This window comes from Peromyscus eremicus, chromosome 2 (assembly GCF_949786415.1).
Source record: "Peromyscus eremicus chromosome 2, PerEre_H2_v1, whole genome shotgun sequence".
NCBI classification, from domain to species: domain Eukaryota; kingdom Metazoa; phylum Chordata; class Mammalia; order Rodentia; family Cricetidae; genus Peromyscus; species Peromyscus eremicus.
In genome coordinates this window covers 61,826,885-61,849,497 of record NC_081417.1, presented here as the reverse complement: position 1 = coordinate 61,849,497, position 22,613 = coordinate 61,826,885, and the positions used below count along the sequence as shown (strand labels likewise).

The 22,613-nt window shown below is 46.7% G+C and overlaps 1 protein-coding gene across 2 annotated transcripts in view; it reads right to left on the bottom strand.

Moving 5' to 3' along the window:
• The window catches only part of Nfx1 (nuclear transcription factor, X-box binding 1), a 69,345-nt gene extending 56,375 nt beyond the window's left edge, over positions 1-12,970 (bottom strand). The window contains exons 1-3 of one of the 2 annotated variants that reach the window (XM_059254126.1): positions 12,812-12,970; positions 7,018-8,007; positions 209-367 (exon numbers count right to left, since the gene is read on the bottom strand). In XM_059254126.1, the coding sequence (XP_059110109.1) occupies positions 209-367; positions 7,018-8,007; positions 12,812-12,836 (1,174 nt within the window). In that variant the 5' untranslated portion in view covers positions 12,837-12,970. The remainder of the gene's footprint in view (positions 1-208; positions 368-7,017; positions 8,008-12,811) is intronic. The other variant, XM_059254125.1, reaches the window with a different exon arrangement.
• Positions 12,971-22,613: the final 9,643 nt, after the last annotated feature.

Below are 22,613 nucleotides of genomic sequence, written 5' to 3'. Positions count from 1 at the left end.
CTTTGTGTAGATTTGTTTGAGCCTGTCCTGGAACTCGCTCTGTAGATTAGGCTGGCCTGGAACTCACAGAGATTCACCTGCCTCTGCCTCTCGAATGCTGAGATTAAAGGTGTGTGCCACCACTGCCCGGCTAGCACTTTGAAGGTAGGTTACAAGCCAAGTTTATCCAAGCCGTGAGTGAAGAGCCCAGGAGACAGAAACAAGCGACCTGCATGAGACGCTGGAGAGCGGGCCCACTTCTTGATGCAGTTCAGGTGGAAGACGTGGAAACAGCTCTGGCAGCTCCACACCGGGGCTGTGACTTGAACCAGCTCACAGCACACCATACACTCGTATTTTTCCGTCGTTAGCTGCTCAATGAGGGAACCTGTTTAAAACAAACGAACAAACTGAAACATAGAAAACCACTCCTCACTTCAGTCAATAAAGAAACACGTCGTTTGAGAGCATATTCTAACAGACTTAAAGGGACAGCTGATTCTGAGTACGTGGCTATTCAGACTTTGAGGCCAAGAAAGGGCAGAAGTTGCTGAGACAGGACTGAGAAAGGAGCCGTGTGGGTAGGGATTCCTACAATGGAGGAAACATTGAGAGCTGTAGCTCAGGCCTGTGATCCAGGGTTCAGGAGTCTCACTTGTGCTCAAGATTTCAAGACCAGCCTGGGCTATATAATGAAATCTTGTTTCAAAACATCACAAATAATAATTAATAACAGTAAGTACTGAATGGACTTAAGAGTATTGCAATCATCTGTTGATTGTCATTTTATTTACTTATTTATTTAGAAGTTTTGAGAGAGGGTCTTGTGTAAGCCAGGCTGGTCTGGACTCCTTTTCCTCCTGTCCCCACTTCCCAAGTGCTACCACCCCCAGCTAGATTGTCTTAGTCACTATTCTTAGTTTATTAAGAAGCAACTTTTTTGTTGCTGTTGTTGAGACAGTCTTGCTGTGCTGCTCAGTTTAACCTCAGTCCTCCTGCCTCAACTTCCAGCGGGCTGTGACTGCAGATATGCACCACCCCTGCCTTGTAACTACTGGTTTATAATCCAGCTGCAGTGACGTTGGGCCACTAACATACAAATCATACAGACGTGTTGACGGATGGCCACCAACTGTGGAACCCCCACAAATTACTGGTAAGTCCTTTACAAAGGCTTTCTCTCACACATTCTACATTATGTCAGTAATTTGCAGAATCCAATTGCTGCTGCCCTCATCTGGTCTAAGCTACTTTCTGTTACCTGGATTATTACAGTGCCTTCCTTACTAGTCTTTCTACTTTTGACCACAGCAGTAAGAGCAGCAATTGTAAATTAAGTCTGGCCTGGAGGCTGTAAGCCAGCGATCCCAGCTACGAGGCAGGCTCCCACAGGAGGACCACAAGTTTATGACCTGTCTGATACAGAATGATGGCGAGGCTATCCTAGCCATCTTAGTGAGACACTGTCTCACAATAAGAAGGAAAGAAGGGAGTAATACAACTCAGCAGGAAAGGGCCTGCTCGGCACCAAGAGGCCCCAGGTTCAAATCCCACTTTTGGTACAGGGGTGGTACAGAAAATTAGATGTACTCTTCCAATTAAAACAGAACAAAACAAGCAAACAACTTTATGAGTGTCTTGCCTGCATGTGCACCACATGTGTGCCTAGTGCCCTCAGAGGTCAGAAAAAAGTGCCAGATCCTCTGGAACTGGAGTTACAGACGATTGTGAGTTGCCATGTGGGTGCTAGATCTGAACCTGGGTCCTCTGCAAAAGCAGTCAGTCCTCTTAAATGCTAAGCCATGTCCCCAGGCCCTTGTTCACAGCTCTTATCTTGTGACTGTAAAAGCCCAAATCCTCAGTGGCCCCCCCACCTCCTCTCAGTCTCACTGCTCTTCGGGTAGATTCCTTCCTGGGGACTTTATGCCCCGTACTGTGCCTACAAGACTTGCCCTAGATTTCTGCATGGCTCAGCTCCTCACTCACGCCATTATTTACTCAAAATGTGACCTCCTCATGAAACAGTCCTCAGTCACACTTACAAAAACTACAATTCGCTCCCTGAACATAATCTGTTCTCCTTCCACACTGTATGTTTCCTTAACATTGACAGCTACCTGCCAGTGTCAGGCATCATGGTTAATTCCTGTAATCCCAGCACGCCAGGTGCTGAGACAGGAGGATCAAGACTCAGAGGCTCACCTAAGCCACATAGTCAGACCCTGTCTTATAAAAAGAAAACAAAACTTATCTGATAAACCATGTGTTATGTATTATACATATTGCTTATTATCTAACTGTATACACAGAGTGTACTCCCCTTGGAAACAAAGATTTTTATTAGAGTAGTACCTTAGACACAGTGGGCAACCACAGTAAAAAAAATAACAAATAGCTCCAAAGAGGTCCTAGAGAAAGAAATATAAATCTCTCACTGGCAACAGTACCTTTCTCTTTGGTTTTAGTAAAACATGTCTAATGTGTAAAATATGGTAACTGTGGAATTCTAGAGCTGCTCTGTGCTGGTAAACTATCAGGTTTGAGTGCCAAGATTTGTCCATGTTAGGTGCCAGTCCTGTCCGACCACTGGTTCTTTTTCAGTTCCCATAGGCCTTTTCACACTAGGGTTTCCCCATCCTTTCTCAGCCATGACCGTGTCTACTGTATGACTCTAGATGAACAGTCTATTAGTGAAAGGACGCAAGCCACTGAGACAACCTGGGGAACCCAGAGACCTCATGAAGCGCTAACCGACTGCAAACTTCGCAGATACACCAATAACCGTTTTTTCTGTCTCCAACCCCAACTCCCCACCAAAAGTCTCAGATCCTTACACTGAGGTCCACCCACCAAATAACGCTTTCAAGAAAACGACAACAAAGCCTCTGTTGTAAGCTTTCTCCAGCACTCTGACTGGGCTTTCTCCGAGGCTCACCTCTCCATGTGGCCACTGCTGACATGTGGCTAACCTCCACACTAGCTGGACTCAAGCGGCATCCTCCCCCACCTGTTCCTTTCTCCATTCTTCTCTACAGACTACAGCTTGCTTTCCTAGGAGGTTTTGTTTTAAACTGTAGTAAAGATTGTCCTTGAGTTTAAAGAACAAAACCAGAAACAAACTGTTCCAGTTTGCTTTTTATTGCTGTGATAAAACACCATTACCATAAGCAGCTTGGGGAGGAAAGGATTTATTTTAGCTTACATCTTAGTCCACTGTGAAGGAAGTCAGGAATCTAGAGGCAAGAATTGAAGCCATGGAGGACCACTGCTTACTAGCTTGCTTTTCAGGCTCATCTTCAGTTACCTCTTTCTTTTTTACATTTATTTTTATTTCATGTGCATTGGTATTTTTTACCTGCATGTATATCTGTATAAGGGTGTTGAATTCCCAGAACTAGAGTTACAGATTGTTCTGAGTTGGCCGTGTGGGTGCTGGGAATTGAACCCAAATCCTCTGGAAGAGTAACCAGTGCTCTTGACTGCTGAGCCATCTCTCCAGCCCTCAGCCATCTTTCTTATACGTCCCTGGACTACCTGCCCAGGGGTGCTATTGTTCACAATGGGGTAGGCCCCCACATCAATTATTAATCAAGAAAATTCCCCCCCAGACCTGCCTACAGGCCAATCTGATGGAGTCATTTTCTCAGTTGGAATTCCCACTTCCCAGATAATGTTAGTTTGCTTTGAGAAAAAAAAAAAAAAAAAACTAACCAGCAAACAAACAACAAAACCACAAAGCTAACACTTGGCCTGGTGGCACACACCTGTAATCGCAGCACTAGAGAGGCTGAAGCAGGAGTTCAAGGCCAGGCCAGGCCACATACAAAGTCTGAAGACAGCCTAGGGAACATAATCTAACCCTGTTTTTAAAAAACAGAAAACTAGCCGGGCGGTGGTGGCGCACGCCTTTGATCCCAGCACTCGGGAGGCAAAGCCAGGCGGATCTCTGTGAGTTCGAGGCCAGCATGGTCTACAGAGTGAGATCCAGGACAGCCACCAAAACTACACAGAGAAATCCTGTCTCGAAAAACCAAAAAACCAAAAAACAAAACCAGAAAACTAGCCAGGCAATAGTGATGCATGCCTTTAATCCCACCACTTGGGAGCTTTCTGCCTCCAGTGCTAAGACTAAAGGGATGCACCACCACTGCCCAGCTAACAGCAGCTGAGACTAAAGGGATGCACTACCACTAAGGGATGCAGCTGCTCTTTTTGTTGGTTGTTTGTTTGTTTGGAGACAGGGTTTCTCTATATAACAGCTCTGGCTGGCCTGGAACTCACTCTGTAGACCAGGCTGGCCTTGAACTCACAGAGATCCACCTGCCTCTGCCTCCCGAGTGCTGGGATTAAAGGCGTGCGTCGCCACTGTCCACCATAGTCTGACAAGGCAGCTGTTCTTAAAGAAGTTGATATAAATGCAGGGCCAGGGAGGCAGAGGCAGGTGGATCTGAGTTCAAGGCCAGCTTGGGCTATACAGAAAAACACTGTGGGAGTGGGGTGGGGGGAGCTCAGTGGAAAAAAAAAAAGCTCTGGGCAGGTGGTAACATCATTGATTAGGTCAAAGTCTCACAACAAACCAAAAGGAGACCAATAAGGCAAAAGTTCACAAGGAAGAGCTTCCGTACTGAAGTTATCCCCCACCCCCAATACACACAGAGACCTTGCTAAGTAGCAGTTTGTCCAAACTCAGTCTTCTCCAGTGCTAGTACCAAAGGTATGCTCCCTGCCATACCTAGCTCTGCCTTGATGAAATACACACTCAAGGCAGCGTGAAGAATATCACAACTGTAAACACTGTAAAGGTTTATTTGCAAAGAAGGGGACAGGATGGTAACTATGCGGAGAGAACATGTGCTTCTTCAGAAGAACCAAAAGGTAGAAAGTACTTGCAGGAAAGTATTTAGTTCAACAGAAGTTCTGTGTAACAGTCAGAGCCGACTAATAACTAAGAGCTGTGTGAACAAGAACACCACAAGGAAAAAAGAAAGAAAGATAGATATGCTATCTAGGCCAAGGACAGTGGTCTGTGTCTGGTATCCCAGCACTAGGAGGCAGAGAAAGGAAGATTTTTGTTAGTTCAAGGTCAGCCTGGTCTACATACCAAGTTCCGGGCTAGGGCTACACAGGGACACCTCTGGGGCTGGTGGTGGGGTGGTGGTGCATACCTTTAATCCTGGCACCCAGAGGTCAGAGCTCCATAGGAAAGAAACTATCTTCTTCGTAACTAGTCTAAGACAGGGCTGTCAGGAAAACAAATCATGGGTTCTGTTTTTTTTTTGTTTGTTTGTTTTGTTTTTTGGTTTTTCAAGACAGGGTTTCTCTGTGTAGCCCGGACTGTCCTGGAACTCACTCTGTAGACCTGGCTGTCCTGGAACTCACCGAGATCAGTCTGCCTCTGCCTCCTGAGTGCTGGGATTCAAGGTGCAAATTATGGTTTCAAGTGATAAATTTGGAAACGAAGTATATATAGTGATACAGAAAGACATGCTTGCTAAGGACTGGAGCAGATAAATACTATAAGGATAAGAAAAGGCTCCCTGGATATGTAACTAAATTAGCTTTTGAAACATCTATAGTTTACTAGTGGAGCTGGAGAATAAACCTTTAATCCTAGCACTTGGGAGAGCAGAGGAACTCTAGGAGTTCTAGCCCAGCTTAATCTACATAGAGACTTCCAAACCAGTCAGGGATGCACAGCGAAATCCTGTCTAAAAGGAGTTTATTGTTGAAGAGACGGCTCAGTGGTATACTGATCTTGCTAAGGACCTGAGTTCAGTTCCCAGCACCCCCATGGCAGCTCCTGACCACCTGTAACTTCAGTTTCAGGGGATCTGATGACTTCTTCTGGCCTCAGAAGGCTTCTTGGCATACACAGTGATGCACTTACATACACTCAGGTGTACACACACAAAAATAAATCTTTAATTCCAGCACTTAGGAGGCAGACAGATTTCTGTGAGTTCAAGGCCAGCCTAGTCTACATAGCAAGTTCCAGGACAGCCAGGGCTACATAGTGAGACCCTGTCTCAGAAACAAAAACAAAGGGCTGGAGAGATGGCTCAGTGCTTAAGAGCACAGGCTGCTTCTTCCAGAGGTTCGGGTTTGATTCCCAGCATTGGTGGCTTACAATGAGCTCTCACTTCAGTTCTAGGGGGGTCTGATGTCCTCTTCTGGCCTCCATGGGCACCAGGCACACACATAGCACACAAATATACATACAAATGAAACAGCCATACACATAAAAAATTGAAAGTAAAAATAAAACAAACAACAACAACAACAAAAATTTAGCAGTGAGCTAAAGGGGTAGGAACTCTAGCTAGAGGGAACCGCACACAAGAGCTTGGATAACAAAACAGGAAGGGATCTGGAATAAAATGGCATAGAGCATGGCAACAGAAGATGGGACTGTTGAGGACAGCAGAAGCCAGTATCTCCAGGTGACAGAATCCGGACAGGAATGATGGGCTCAAGATGTGTTTTGGAAAAGCTGTTCTCAGATGATGGAGCAAAAGATGAACGGAAAAGAATTAAGACACGAGACAGGACCAATGCAATGGAGCGAACAAGATGAGAGGAGAAGATGTAAGCTGTAATCAACAGGAGCAACAGGATGTTACCATGTCCTGCTTCTGCTAGCTTAATTCACAAAGAATCTAACAACCAGACAGCTGTACCGTCTCCAGCTACATTTAAAGCCCTTACATAATGATTTAGTGGAGGAAACTCAGTAAACCAAAAAAGTGCTGGGCCTGGAGGTGAAGGCTGGTAATACCAGCTACTCAGGATGCTGAGGCAGGAGGAGCACAAGTTCAAGGCCACCCTGGGTAACCTATAAAGACTGTCTCAAACCAACAAGAAAACAGAGTAAGAGGGTACCAATGAGGGCAGCAGTGGGTAGGGGCAGGATCCAAGCAGGGGAGGAAGTGAGGCAGAGACTTCACTGTGTTACCTTTTTATTGTCTAGTTTCTAAATGATTGGAGTGTACTGCTTGAAAACTCACATCACGCCATCTTCCCTCCCCTCCAGGCACTTACCTGTGTGTGTTTCCACATTCTTCAGCATATGGTTCTGTTTGCCTCTGGGGAAAGGAGAAAGCACTTGGGGGTCCTGTCTCCGTGCAGCATTCTTCTCTTGGCCAACCCTTCTGGAAGACTTGTTGACAACTGCCAGATTCCCAGTGTCACAGGCTGGCTTTGTCAGTCTTTCTCTGAGATTGTCCTTTGGAATGGGGGGCATGTTGTTTTTGGGCCCTGAATTTATATGTCGCTGACTCTCTTGTTTGGGTGGGTTCCTGCCTGGTCGTGGTCGGGCGCCCTCCACTTCCCAGGGAGGCCTTTTCTGTGGGTATCTTCTCTGCTCATTCCGTCTTGACACACATCCATCCACTACAGCTTTTCTACAGGGCGCATCTGAGAAGTCAGCGTGGGAAACGCCCACAGGTCTGCTAGTTTCATCCTCAGACTTGGGGCTCACTCTGCTTCCCCACTCGCATTTGAGTTTCCCTTTGGCCTTTGGTCCTCTGCCATAGTTGTACGTAAGCTGGGCTGCCTTCTTGGGCTTTGCGCCCCTGGGATCTGCAATAACCACGTCTGTCTCGCTCTCAGAAGGGCTGTGCTCCCTAGGGTCTGTCCCACTCTCTGACCTGGTCACGCTCTCTAAACTAGATGCATCTGATGTCTGGTCAGTGGGCCCTTGGGCTCTCTTGACTCTGCTTTGGTGCTTTTCATTCCTCAGTTTCTGCCACGGCTGATTCTGAAGGCCATGGTTCTTGTGGGACTTATTGGACACCTGGAAGAAAGCCTGGTGACTCTTGGGTTTGCTTCCAGAGGCGTAACTGTGCTGATGAACAGCAGAGATGTCATCATAAGGGACCTGCCTAGGAAGGGGACAGGGAGGTGAGGAACTGTAATTTCTTCTGCCGATCCTATTAGCGTCTAGTCTTCTTTGGGGCCCACAATTTAGACCAGAATTTTTTCTCTCCTGAGGAATGAACTCAGCAGCATCTGTATTGAATTTAAAAGTGTCTAGGAAACAAGAAATAGATATCCAGTAAGAAATTAGTGTCACTTATGAAGCCCACGACTCTAAAAGGCACATGTAAAACTATTTTCTCAAGGACAGTGTATAAAATAGGCTTAATGAGATCAGTCTCTTGTGAAAGTGTTGGGCTCTCAGTCCTTGTGGAGGACGATTAGTATCCCATGTCTAGTGGCCACACTGATATCCACTGATGGCCTAGGCCATCTAGCACTACAAACATGCATTTATCCTAAAATCTTAGGAGAGCCAAAGCCAGGCATGATAGTATGCACTGAATCCCCTCACTTGGGAGTCAAACTCAAGAAGAGCCTGAGCTACATGAGAACCTCAGGCAAAACCAAAACCTTGGAAGAAGACAGAGCATGTTGGTACATACCTCTAATCAGAGCACTGGAGAGGCCTAGGCAGGGGAATCAAACATTTGAGACTAGCCCAGGTTCTAGAGTGAGACTTGGTCTCAATAAAAACTGAAGATCAGGTTTAGGGACGCGGTACTGGTCAGGAGTTCCATGTGGTCTTTCAAAACACTAAAGCAGCATTGCATAATAGCAAGCAAACAGGCTTTGAAATCAGCTAGAATGGGTTTAAAGTCTGAATGAGCTTAGGGCTTAGTTTCTACATCTATAATGAAGGATAACAACGTTTATTTCAGAGTTATTATGGCCCCTAAGAGTCCAGACAATATTAGCATAGTGAGTTGGCTAGTCTCCATCTCTTCCCCCAAGGAATACAGTTTGGGCTTTTTACATGTAACACCTACAACATGTTCTAAAATTTCCAAGTGTTAAAATGTAACCTTACTTTAACTTCAGCCTACTCATCCCCCCACCAGGTGATTCTGAGTACAGCCAGCTCAGTTCCTGAAGCCTAAAGAAACCATCTACCAGGGCACTTTTAATCCCAGCACTCAGGAGGCGAAGGCAGGCAGACAGATGTCTGTTAGCTTGAGGCTAGCCTAGTCTACACAATGAGTTTCAGGTCAGTCAGGGCTACACAGTAAGACCCTGTCTCAGAGAGAGAGAGAGAGAGAGAGAGAGAGAGAGAGAGAGACAGACAGACAGACAGACAGAGACAGAAGACAAACTATTTGCCTAATGACACAAACCAGTCAGTAAGAAAGTCAGTTACAGTAGCAATCAACAGTCTGTAAGGCATGAATTTAAGTCCCTGCCTGCCATTTAGTTTGTTCTACATCACCTATTTTCTGCCATTTGAGAAAAGGCCTCACTATGTAGCCCAGCTGCCTTCAAATTCACTATATAGCTCAGGCTGGCTTCAAACTTCAAATCCTCTTGCCTCAACCTTCTAAGTGATGTCATTACAGGCATGCACTATCATGTCCTGCTTTATTATGCTTTAATGTGTTACTCAGTCCCAGTTTTCGGATATGTAATGGAGAACATAATCCCTACATTGGAGCCACTAGGGATCCTAAGTTAGTAAAGTAAAGCAATACCATGCCTACAGTGGTTAAAGTGATACCTTATTATTGCTTTTAGAGCTACAATTATCTGAAGACAGACTCCAATGGGTATGCTGAAAAACTTGGGGATTTCTACGGCTTGGCACTTTTTAGGTACTTAGTATGTGCCACACACTCTTCTAGGCACTTTTCATGTGTTAACGTCCTTATTCTGTTTTAAATGTGTACGTGTAGGTATCTGTGTGTGTACACCATGAGTATGTGGGTGTCTTGAGGCAAGGGAAGCTATCAGATCCTCTGGAGCTGGAGTTAAGGCAGTTCTGAGTCACCTGGTGTGTAGGGCTAAGAACCAAACTTGGTCTTCTGGAGGAGCAGTGAGTGCTCTTAACAGCTGAGCCATCTCTCCAGCCCCATTAACTCACGTCATCTTCACATTCTTGTTTTTTAAACTACAGCACAGTGACCTGCCCAAGGCCATGGGCACTCCAAGGCAGGCTCAGAATTCTGACTTAGGACACGTAGCACTCATGACTTCATGCTTATTCCTACAGTGCACACTCACAGCAGAGAGCAGAGACACAGCGAAGGCCTGGTGAGATCATAAAGGCCATCGAGAAACCTCTCACTCAATCAGGATTTGTCCCAAACACTTCCACATAGGCAGTGTTCTGAGGGTGGGGTAGAGAGCCTTACAAAATGGCAAGAGGATTTAGACAAACTCAGAGAGTGGCAGAGGCACTCTGGAAACGAGATAAATTTAAAAGTGGGAACAGGTAAACTGTACCAAGAGGTGCTATACACTTTTCTCCTGCTACGGAAGAAGCAAGGATGGAAAGAGGGGCTAGAAAAAAAGGTCAGTAAAGCTGCCCAATAGCCTGGTAAAGGATGTTTCACATTGTGTAGTAATGAACAGATCCAGACAATGCTGTACCTAGTCATACACAGTTGTTTTCACTAGACCTAGGCCGAAGCCTCCAGAAAGACGGTTAGAGACAGGAAGGGGAAAGGGGCACATGAATCAGGAAACTGTGCCATGGCACAAGTCAGACACTTGTTTCACTATTTGAAGTGGAAGTGAGCTGTAAGTGAGCTGTCTTCTCGCCAGGGCATCACTGTAATACAAGTAAGGGGACCAGAGAACCAACAAAACACAGCACAGTAGTGTTGTGCAAAAAGTCTGATCACGGGCAGCACTTGGGAGGCAGAGGCAGGTGGAGCTCTGAGAGTTCAAGGCCAGCCTGGTCTACAAAGCGAGTTCCACGACCCTTTCACAAGGGTCATGTAAGACCAGCAGAAAACACAGACATTTACATTACAAGTCATGACAGTAGCAAAATTACAGTTATGAAGTAGCAACAAAAATGATTTTATGGTTGGGGGTCACCACAACACGAGGGCCCCAGCATTAGGAAGGTTGAGGACCACTGGCTTGGGGAGTGTGTGAGCAAGAGTCGATGTTAAGGTAAGGACAAAGACTATAGAAACAAGGAAGTAGGGATTTCTTGAACAAGGGGACTCAGAAAATGCTTTAGGGAGTGGAAGTAGTAACCTCGTGCAGAGTCCTAAAGGCTAAAGTTATGAGTCACAACTAGCCCTCACTCAACTCTGCTTCAAATACCTACGGGTATGGAAGTAAGTCAGAGGTAAGAAGATCACCAGATTCAGTTTAGAGGGCTAGTGAAGGCCTAGAGAAAATAATAATGTATCTGCCTAAAGTTTTCCACTCCCCAGGATGATTTTTATATCCGAGCCAAGTCTAGGGTACACCAATGCAGTGTGTTCTTCCACTCACTCTTTAGACTGAGCCAGGATGGACACCTTACCTGTGGCTCAGTACACAAACACACGCACAGCCTTACTAGTGTGCTAACAAGATGTGTCAGGAGCACAACTATAATTCAAGCCAATGCTGCACGTTGCTGTGCTGATTTTCAGGAAGAGCAGGCCATGAAGTCAAATCTATGGAGTGGGTTGTGACAAGCATTTTTTTAAATTGTAAAGTTAGTACGTTGTTGGTAGTTAAAGAAACCACTGCTTCTCCCCCTCAACCCTCAGCCCGCCCTTCCAAGACAGGGGCTCAGTACGTAGCCCTGGCTGGCCTGGAACTAGATATGTAGACTAGGCTGGCCTCAAACTCAAAGATCCTCCTGCTTCAGCCAGTGCTGGGATTACAGGCGTGTGCCACAATGCCTGAGACCACTGAAATATTTGGTTCACTTAAAGAAATTTTTTTGGATGCGCCCGCACCTTACAGAGAGGAGGGGGACTGGATATATGCCACGTATGTGCTGATACCCTTGGTGGCCAGAAGAGGGCGTCAGATCTCCTAGAATTGGAGTTACAGGTGGTTGTGCAAATGGACCATGGTTCTCCTGGAAGAGGAGGTAGGGTTTTTTGTTTCGGTTTGGTTTGGTTTTGTTGTTGTTTTTCGAGACAGGGTTTCTCTGTGTAGCCCTGTCTGTCCTGGAACTCGCTTTGTAGACCAGGCTGGCCTCGAACTCACAGACATCCACCTGCCTCTGCCTCTCGAGTGCTGGGATTCAAGATGTGAGCTACCACGCCCAGCTTGAGGTAGTGTTCTTAAACACAGCACCAACAACTCTCCAGTTTCTTGATTCACTTTTACGTTAGGTAAGTGTGCACAAATATCCCAGTGCTAAATGTTTCTTTTTGATCGCTGTCCACTAAATTTGAAACCCCGGATCTACCGATACACCCGGAATAAAATGGAAATAACTTATATTAACAGTCAAATGAGGCTGTCTCCACCACGGAGGAGCTCCAGGAAGGAAAGTGAGCCAACAATCAGGCACAGAACAGGTAAGGTCCGGGAATTAGCTTACTGCCTCCAAACTGACAGATGAGGGAACTGAGACTGGGGTCACACACGTCACGGCAGAACGGGGTTCCAAACCCCTCGAGGCTGGCCCCGCTGGCGCGCGCCCGCGGCTCGCCGCCGCTCCGAGAGGTTGGGAACACACCCCTAGCCGTGCGCGCAAACTCGCTGGACTCCAGGGCCCGCTACCGAGCCTCGCCTACGCCCGCCCGCCCGCCCGCCGGACTCCGCGCCGCGCTGCCTCGGGAAGGCCGGAAGGAGCCCCGCGGGGGCGCGGGACGCCCACGGCCGCTCGCTGGGCACCGGGACCCGTCCGCTCTCCTCGGGAACCCAGGGGCCGAGCTTCAGCACCCGGTGGAAGATGATGGCGGGGTCCGGACGCGCAGCACGCGTGGCTTGGCCCTTGCGAGCCACTGTCCCCGCGCAGCACGCGCCCCTCTCGCCACCCCAAGGGCCCGAACCCCTTCCGATCTCCTTGCTGACTACACTGCCGCACCCCAGAGGTCCCGCGCGGGGAAGCGGACAGTACCTGAGACCGGAGGCGCCTCCGCCATCCCGTGCTGTGCCGCAGCACCTCAAGCGAGCCCCGCCACCGAGCGAGCGCTGTCACTTGGTCACGTGTCCCGGATTTCCGGCGCCGAGAATTCGCTCCTGCGCGCGTGTGGACGGCCACGGGGGTGGTGCTGCTCAAATAGACGGTGGAATGGCGCGTTTGGGACGTCAGACAAATGCGACGGGCCTGGGCGGAGTTGGGGGACGGGCGGGGGGCTGAAGAGGGCTCGAATCGCGGGAGCTGGTGTTCTCCGGTGGCAGCGCCTTTTTGTCATGTCCTGCCATCTGCCCAGCTTTAAGTGGTCATTGTGCATAAAAGGTAGAACTCCTTCCTGAATATGCATCGTGTCTCCCTCCTACAGGACCCTTAAGGGCAGCCTCCATCAGTCTCTGGCCAACATCAACAGGAATCTCTAGTTCGAACACAGAGAAAGCAAGCATAGGGGACAGGTGTTTTAGAAGTTGATTTAGGTGTTATAGGGACAAGTATCTCCTTTTGTCAACCTGCTGGTGAGTAGTCTGGTTGAACCATGGAGAATAGGTTTCCTGTACCTTTGAAATCTTAATATAAAATAGCATTAGGGGGAAGAAATCTGAAACATGTTTTTCATTACCTTAATTCACTTTCTTACGCCTTCAGAACTTGGATTTACAGACCTTGAAACACTTTCTTGGACCCTCAGAACTTTCTTAAACTTCCACACCCCCCCATCTAACCATTTACCACCGACACGAGGAGTTATTACTGAGAGCAGTCAGCAAGTTCCTGGAGAGCCTTTTGTTCTGTTCTGCTCTTCTTTCTCTGTCACAGTCCGGTGGCCAGCCTGACACAGGACAAAGATTTTGGAGGAAACTTTTAAACAAACATGCTTGGGTCTAGAGGAGGAGCCATAACCAAACCTCAGAGCCAGCTTTCCAATAAAGGGGGACAACTTTAATATTATCCACACTCAAAGGACGTTTGAATCCCTGTTAAACTGAATCCAGTGACTAGAAGGCTCGGAGATAAATTCTGAGCCCTGGCCATCAAAACAAGCAGCACTAGCGGTGATGGCTGGCAGCTGGCGGAGGAGAGAAAGCAGAAACAAAACCAATCAACACAGAATACAGAAAGCTTGCAGACTCAAAGGAGACCAGTCAGAAACAAAACGTGTGGTGGTCACCATCATTCATACATTCAGTTGAGCCAGAACCATTTCCATCTCTGGTTTCCTGTTTGCCACAAGACTTAGACACACCAGAAAACACAGACCCATCTGCACATATAGACAGACAGCAAAACTTTCCAAACAACCAGGACCAGGCAGGCTGGTGACATCCGCTTTTGCCCTGGATGGGAGTGAAAGGGTTTTGTAGTTGGATGATGAGAGGAGGATTATGTTTGGTTACAGAAGTGTTTGGGGTGACCCATAATTAGGGAGGCACCTGGGAGGCTGGCAAGGGAGGTGTGTCTGATCACGTGATTTGGAGGAGGGGAAGGGTTGGCGAGCCTGGGGTCAAGTGGATTGGGAGAGAGAAGGAAATAGAGGCTCCCACTTTGGCCAAGAGGTGCCTTCTCAGCAAGGGGATGGATGGGTAAGGTGAGAACCTCTAAAGATACAATTAAGTGGTGGGGTTTGGTGAGGTTGGTAAGGCTGTCCCCCTATCATAGGGGAACAAGGAGAGCTGGGTCCCTAAAACTCCATCAAGACCAAGTAGGTGGCCCTGGTGTCCAAAAGGAAGGAGATGGGTCACCCTGATACTGTGATGGCTACCCACCTACCTGATATCCCCACCATTGTACTAGACCAAAGCTTTGACTTATGACTTCTTCCATTCTGCAACTATCAAAGTTCCCATAACCTCTTTCTTCTACAGTACAATGTGTCAGGGTAACCTTAAGCCAGTTTGTTGGTTTGTTTCCTTTTTTTGTTTCTTTCAAGATAGGGTTTCTCTGTGTGTAGCCCTGGCTGTCCTGGAACTCACTTTGTAGACCAGGCTGGTCTCAAACACACAGAGATCCACCTGCCTCTGCCTCTCAGGTGCTGGGATTAAAGATGTGTGTGTTTCAGTGTGCCTGTCTGAGTGTGTGTATGTATGAATGTACACCACATTCTGTCTAGGTGTTCTTGGAGGCCAGAAGAAGGCATTGGATCCCCTGGAGCTTGAGTTACAGGCAGTTGTGATGTCAGGGAGCTGTTAGTGATTTTCAGTCATACACACACACTCTCACACACATATGTGTCCGAAAGATTATTTGTACATGATGGATTCAAGGAAGTAAAATCGTGCATAAGAGGGAGCAGGTCATTCATTCCAAAAGCTTATATGAGATACATCTAGGCCACTGAAAACTGAGAAGGGAACTTGAGAAACATTTAGGAGTTAAAAGCAAGGATTGGGGTCAGTGAAATAACTTAGGGGATAAAGGTATCTCCTACCAAGCCTGAGAGCCAGAGTTCAATCCCCAGGACCTCCATGGTGGGGGGAGAGAATTGACTCCTGCAGGTTGTCCTCTGTGCCTCACATGCACACAGTGGCACATGTGCCCCCATAATAGATAATGTGATTTTTTAAAACCAAGGCTTATTGGTTTATTGGCTATGTAGGATGAAGCAAGACGTAGGCATTGAAGACAACTCTAGAGCATTCTGTCTGGATGATAGGAAAATGATTTCACTAGTTGGAAGGGAAAACAGCAGAGATTTGGGTCTAGAGAAAGTGATGGGCTGTCTTTGCCATGTGACTGTGAGGTGCTTGTGTGAGTCTGGGACAGCCAAATAACTGTCTGGCAAAGAGCTGGACATTTGGAGTTGTCAGAAACTACTAGAGATCCACAGCTGGTTAAAATGTAAAGAATAAGTGACCATGGGGTGCCCAGTCCCAGTGGGGTACATCTGTAACACAATCTCTATACCGATGGGATCATTTCGGTAGAGGGAGCATCAAGATTTTAAGAGAGGACCAGGTGGATGCTTGCTATAAGTTAGTGTCTTCTAGACAGGACAGAGATGTTGCATTTATGAAATTTTAATATGGTTGCCTAAATAAGACCTGCATAATGACAGCTCCAGTTGACATACCACTGTGAATGGAGGAAATTTCACAAGGCTCCCCCACTACATGAGGATCAGTAGATAGCCAATGGCTGCTGAGGGAGAAACGTTTGTCACCAAGGATGAGTCCCCGACAGGCTATCCAATCTCAAGTGTTCAGCCCTACACACGTGCATGTGAGCAACACTAATGGACTTAGTAGGTTATACATATTTATGCAGATGATCATTATAGAAGAGGCCATGAGTTCAAGAGAGTGGGGGATATGGGAGGAGCTGAAGCAGGGAGATGGGGGTGCGAATCATATGAATATGGTGTACTCATACATAAAATTCTCAAGGAAGTTTAAAAACAAAACAAGTAGGATTCAGAAACTCAGGAAGACTTGAGCTAGAAGCATGGGTTTGAAGGTCAGCAGTGGAGGTCTGGAGGTCAACAGTGGAGGTCAGCAGTGGAGGTCTGGAGGTCAGCAGTGGAGGTCTGGAGGTCAGCAGTGGAGGTCAGCAGTGGAGGTCTGGAGGTCAGCAGTGGAGGTCAGCAGTGGAGGTCAGCAGTGGAGGTCTGGAGGTCAGCAGTGGAGGTCTGGAGGTCAGCAGTGGAGGTCAGCAGTGGAGGTCAGGAGGTCAGCAGTGGAGGTCAGCAGTGGAGGTCTGGAGGTCAGCAGTGGAGGTCAGCAGTGGAGGTCAGAAGGTCAGCAGTGGAGGTCAGCAGTGGAGGTCTGGAGGTCAGCAGTGGAGGTCTGGAGGTCAGCAGTGGAGGTCAGCAGTGGAGGTCTGGAGGTCAGCAGTGGAGGTCTGGAGGTCAGCAGTGGAGGTCAGCAGTGGAGGTCTGGAGGTCAGCAGTGGAGGTCTGGAGGTCAGCAGTGGAGGTCAGCAGTGGAGGTCTGGAGGTCAGCAGTGGAGGTCTGGAGGTCAGCAGTGGAGGTCTGGAGGTCAGCAGTGAAGGCACGAGGGTGGCTGAGGTTTCACTAACAATCGAGCAAAGAAAGTACGGTGGATAAAACCTGGAATCCTGACGAACACTAACACTCCAGGGGTAGAGAGAGGGGGTTTCAGGGGGCTGTAGAGGGACAGTCAGAGGTCAGGAGAAACGAATACTGTGGCACAGCCAACTGTGAAGACTTAGGTAGACTGACTGCCACTTGGTGGACTAACATGGTGTATGTGGACAGCCAAATGTGACCCATCAAAAATTAAAAATTACAAGACCTTGGAGGTGAGTGCAGTATGGCTACCGTGGGCTGGTGAGGAGAAAGCTATTTAAGGGAGAGTCAGAAAGCTTGCAGCCACGCTTTGATAAAAGACAACTTCCTGTTCATTCAAGCAATTCACCTTTCTAAAAGAAATGAAATAGTACCACAAAGGTTACTTCGGAAATGAGAATAAATCAAGATCAATACGCAGAAAAGAAATACATCTCCAAGCAGCGGAGGCCACTTTGAAAAGCACTCTGTGTCCTCTGCAGACACAGACACTGTGAGGCTGCAAGCCTTTGCAGACCCAGGCTTACCCCCACAGCCACAGCCTGGGCTGCTTTCGCCTGAGACTCCAACTGGAACTAATAGAAGAACATGTCTCCAGAGGGAACAGTTTCTTCTAGGAAGAGCACCCTATCCAACTAGTGGTGAAAATTAAAATGAAGCAGACAACACCATTCCAGATGAGGCAAAGTATTGACTCCTTCATATGCTGTTCCAGAAATCCTACTTGACAAAACCATGTGAGTCATGCAGGAGCTTTAGGGAACGAGTGTGCTCTGTACTCGGTCACTGCATCCTGGGTGGCAACGTCGATGAGAATCCACTGAGAAGCCTTGGATTAGACTACTGCAAGGCCATGAATTTGCATTTTACTAAACAACGAAAGTATTGACACTAAGGCTAAAGATGGAATGTTTATTAAAGAAGTTATTAAATAAGAAATTTAAACCCCTCCAACTCGGTGTTGACATTTAATTTGCCATTGTAACAGTACTAAAAGGTGGGACCTTTCAAGAGGGGGTCAGGCCACAGGGGCTCTGCTCTCAAGAATGGATTAAGGTCATCATTGTAGGAGTGGATTGGTTGTGACTAGAGCAGTGGAGGTTTTACTTGTTTTCAAACTGTCTCTCTTATCATTTCTCCACGTGATGTTTTCCTCCATGTTATGATGTAGCCAGAAGGTCCCTCACCAAATACAACCCCTCAGACTTGGACTTCCTAGCTTCCAGAACTATGAGTGAGTCAAATAAACATGTTGCTTCTAATCTACCCAGTATTTTGTTACACCTTCAGAAAACGTGCCAAGACAATCAGTCACAAGAAATAATAGTGGATGACCAACTTGATAACATAGCAAAACCCCATTAAAAAAGGGAGAAAATGAAAGGAAGAAAGAATGTCTGCTGAGATAATCCCAGGCAATGGCTGTTATTTATTTCTTGGTGTTATTTACTGGGCACAAGAAAACACGAGGTACAATGGAACCCAATGTAAGAGTTTTTACTAGAGAAGGGGAAGGATGGAGGTGGGAGGCCTGCCAAAAGGAAAGGTGCAGGGGGTGGGGGAGAGGGAGAGAGCCGGGATGGGGAGAGCCTGCTTTTATAGGTCACCTCACACATGCATATGTAGGCTTACTTAGCTGTGCCACGCATGTGCGCAGATGACATGGTCACACCTCGTGCATGACCACACTGTGCATGGATTACGGAGGACATAAGGCCCTGACTGCTGACTGCACAGTCAGTCATGTGACTGCAGAAGTCCTAGGAATAATGACAATGGGTATCCGCTGGATATATTAGATTTTGGATGTCAGGATATTTTTCTTGTTTTATTTCTGTTACTGTTATGAAACACCCAGACAAAAGACAACTTAGGGGAGAGAGAAGTTTATTTGGGCTCAATTCCAGGTCCATCTTTGTGGGGAGGTCATGGCAGGAACTTCTAGCAGTAGCCATACCCTATCCACAGTCAAGAGCAGAGAGAATCCTGAATGCATACATACATGCTTGGTTGTGCTCTGATCAGTCTCTCCACATTTCAGGATCCCTGCCTAGGAATGGCATTACCCAAAGAGGCCTGGGTTTTCTCTTATCAATTAACTCAAGACAAAGTCAACAGGCCTGTCCACAGACCAGCCCAATGGAGGCAATTCCTGATTAAGATTCTCTTCCCTTGGGATTCTAGGCTGTGTCAAATTGAAAATGAGAGCTAACCATCATAGACATTAAAAGGGGAACACCCAGAATTGAAAATGAGAAGAGGAGGGTAAGGCTACTGACAATTATTCTGAGTCATTAGCATGTAAGTGATCCCTGAAACTCATAGGCATAAGATTACTCAAGAGCATACATTGTTTCAGCCGGGAGATGGTGGTGCACACCTTTAATCCCAGCACTCGGGAGGCGGAGGCAGGTGGATCTCTGTGAGTTCGAGGCCAGCCTGGTCTACAGAGCGAGATCCAGGACAGGCTCCAAAACTACACAGAGAAACCCTGTCTCCAAAAAACCAAAAATAAATAAATAAAATTTAAAAAAATAGAAAAAACATTTCAGGGGCTGAGTGAGAAAGAAGAGTCCATGGAAGAGACTAAGTAACCAGATACGTAGAAAAATTCAGACAAGGCAGGAAAATCAAGAAAGGCTTGAAGGAAGTTATGCTATGCATTGTACATTTGCTCACGGAAGACTTTTTGAGAAAGACTGTGGGCATGGAGAGGGTTTACAGGTGTGCCCTATCACTTGTAACCAGATAGTGAGTGTCTGAAGGCCCTCCCTTACTGCTCGATAGTCCCTGGCTGTTACGGAGTTCGAAACAAGCGGGATTCACTATGTTTAATGTTTATTGGTTTCATCTGCAGAAACATGAAAAGCTGGTGTCCATGACAACACGAGCCGCCAAGCCAGGAGGGAGAGGGGTGGACGGATTCAAAGCTGAATGGGAAGAAGGAAGATGCATTAGCTCCTTGTCTGGCTGCTGTGACAAGCTACTTGACAACCCACTTCAAAAACAAGGGTTGCCGGGCGGTGGTGGCGCACGCCTTTAATCCCAGCACTTGGGAGGCAGAGCCAGGCGGATCTCTGTGAGTTCGAGGCCAGCCTGGGCTACCAAGTGAGTCCCAGGAAAGGCGCAAAGCTACACAGAGAAACCCTGTCTCGAAAAACCAAAAAAAAAAAAAACAAAACAAAAAAAAACCAAACAAAAAAAAAAACAAAAAAAACAAGGGTTTATTCTAGCTCACAGTTGGAGGGTACAGTCCATCATGGTGGGGCAGTCACGGGGGCAGAAGCTTGAGGCATCAGGATTCAGGAAGCACAGAGTGGTGAACCCTTGGGATCAGCTCCTTTTCTCCTTTTTCTCACCCCAGCACCCCACCCATAGAGTCATGCCACCAACGGGGTGGGCCTTTCCACTTCAGTGAACCTAATCCAGATAATCTCTCACAGGCATACCCAGAGGCCTGTCTCTTATGTGAGTCTAAATCCCATCAGGCTGACAAGGTTAACCACCGCATAGAGATATAATAAAGACCTTGAAGCCAGGAGCTGGAGAGACGGCTCAGTGTTCCGGGTTCAATTCCCAGCACCCACACGGCAGCTCACACCTGTCTGTGACTCTGTGAGGCACCGCACACAAACGGTGCACAGACACACACGCAGGCCAACACCCATACACAGCAACTTTTCAAAATAATAAAGACCCTGAAATCAGGCAGCAGTTGGACTTACTGTATGTATCGGTAGTGTAGGTAGTTCACAAGAAAAGGAGGAAGTTCTGGGTTCTTTTTCACTGTTAGTGCCTCATGGGAGAATAGCACATCAAAGTTAACCGAGTACTTAGGACTAGCAACTGTACTAGTAAGAAACAGTAGCTAAGAAATGATACACCCAAACCCGCGCTACATCAAAGTTAACCGAGTTCTTAGGACTAGCAACTGTACTAGTAAGAAACAGTAGCTAAGAAATGATACACCCAAACCCGCGCTAAGACCGCTCGCTACCTGTTCCTCTCTATGTCAATGCTGCTGGTTAAGTTTGGTTTCTGTAGTGGAGGTTTTAGGCTGAAGTGATATTACAATTATATCCTTTTGAAAAATATTTATTGAGTATAAATAAATGTCCTATACATTAAATATCAAGAAATATCCATTATTCATTACAAGTCAGGCTATAATACTGAGGGAACCATGGGATCAAAATAGCAACTCATGATACAGTAGTGACAGTTCATTCCAACATTAGACAGCAATGACTTGTTCACATGACACAGCAAAACCTATCAAAAAAAGCCGTCACTTAAACCCACCTATAACACCACAAGAGACAACGGTTTGGAAGCATACTATCAACAGTCTCAATCTCTTTAATAATCTTTATCTTATCAGTGTATCAAGTCACACTGAGACTGCACTTATACTACTGTAGAATGTATAGGCTCATCTCCTTGGTTTTATTTTTGTTAATGAATGAAAACAAGTCATACAAAGTCAAAGGGACTTTTCAGTTAGTCTTTCCTAAGAGAAAAAAAAAGAATCAAATTTTAGTAAAAGACAGCTTCCCCCAAGCAATGAATTTCTTAACGGAAAAAAATTAAAATCCAAGAGCAGTGTAATTAGCTTTTCCTTCAAAGAAAGGAAAGAAACCTAAATCTGTTTGGCAAATTGGGAAATATTTCCTAGTCCCAGAATATGTATTTTTTTTTTTTTTTTTTTACATCACGTGCTGGAATCCTGCAAGTCTAGGAAGTCTAGGAAGCTGGAATCTGCGGCAGTCCGAATTCATCCACCAGCACTCCATCCTGTGAGGAGAAACTGAGAGTCAGTGCTGCTCTTCGAGTTGGTAAAAATGACGACTACATTTAGTAATCAGAAGTCACGGTCAAGTGTTGAATCAATCAGAACTAAAATCCCACTCAGAAGCAGACAATGAGCCTCTTCCTGAACCAGGCTCAGAACTGAAGAGGGTTAAAGGGGGCGGTCCTCTGCAGGTAAAGGACCGAGAAGCAGAAACCCAGAAACAGGAGGTAGCTGCGAAGGCCAGGGGGAGATGTCAAGGGCTCCTTGCTTCCAAACACATTATTTTCACTCTCATCTTTCCAGTGGGCCAACATCTTTCATAGACTGGCAAACCCTTGAAGGAGAGTGTCTCAGGGGGACAGTCACTTCCCATTATGCTTTGCTACTCATCAGCCAGTGTCAGGTAAGGGTTTCCTCTTCACAGTATCTGTGTCCTCAAAACGGAAAGAGCTGGAGACACAGCACGTGGAGGAATACTTGCCTAGTAAGTGTGAAGCCCCGTGCTAAAACAACACAGATGCTCCAGGGACTTGTTACTAGGAAACTGAAAAGGGGAGTTACACTAGTGTTCACAAAAATAGCTTCAGCATAATTACTTAACAGTAGATAGTTATATAATTATTTAAAGCAACTTGCGCACCTGGGACTTTAAGAAGCCAGAGAGGTACTCTGAGCTTAAGGAAGGAGGCAGGGTACAAGGAGAAGCACATTCACAGAGACCTTATATGAAGGCCTACAAAACTATCTGCCCCCACCCGTTGCTCCTCACATTTTATAGCGAGGGGAAGTAATTAATGTTCAGAGCTGTGCTGGCTAGTCGGTCAACTTGACATAAGCTATAGTCACCCAAAAAGAGCCTCAACTGAGAAAATGCCTCCCTCCTTAAGACCGGGCTGTAGGCCAGCACGTTGGGCATTTTCTTAACTAGTGATTGATGTGGGAGGGGCCAGCCCACTGTGGGCGGCGCCAT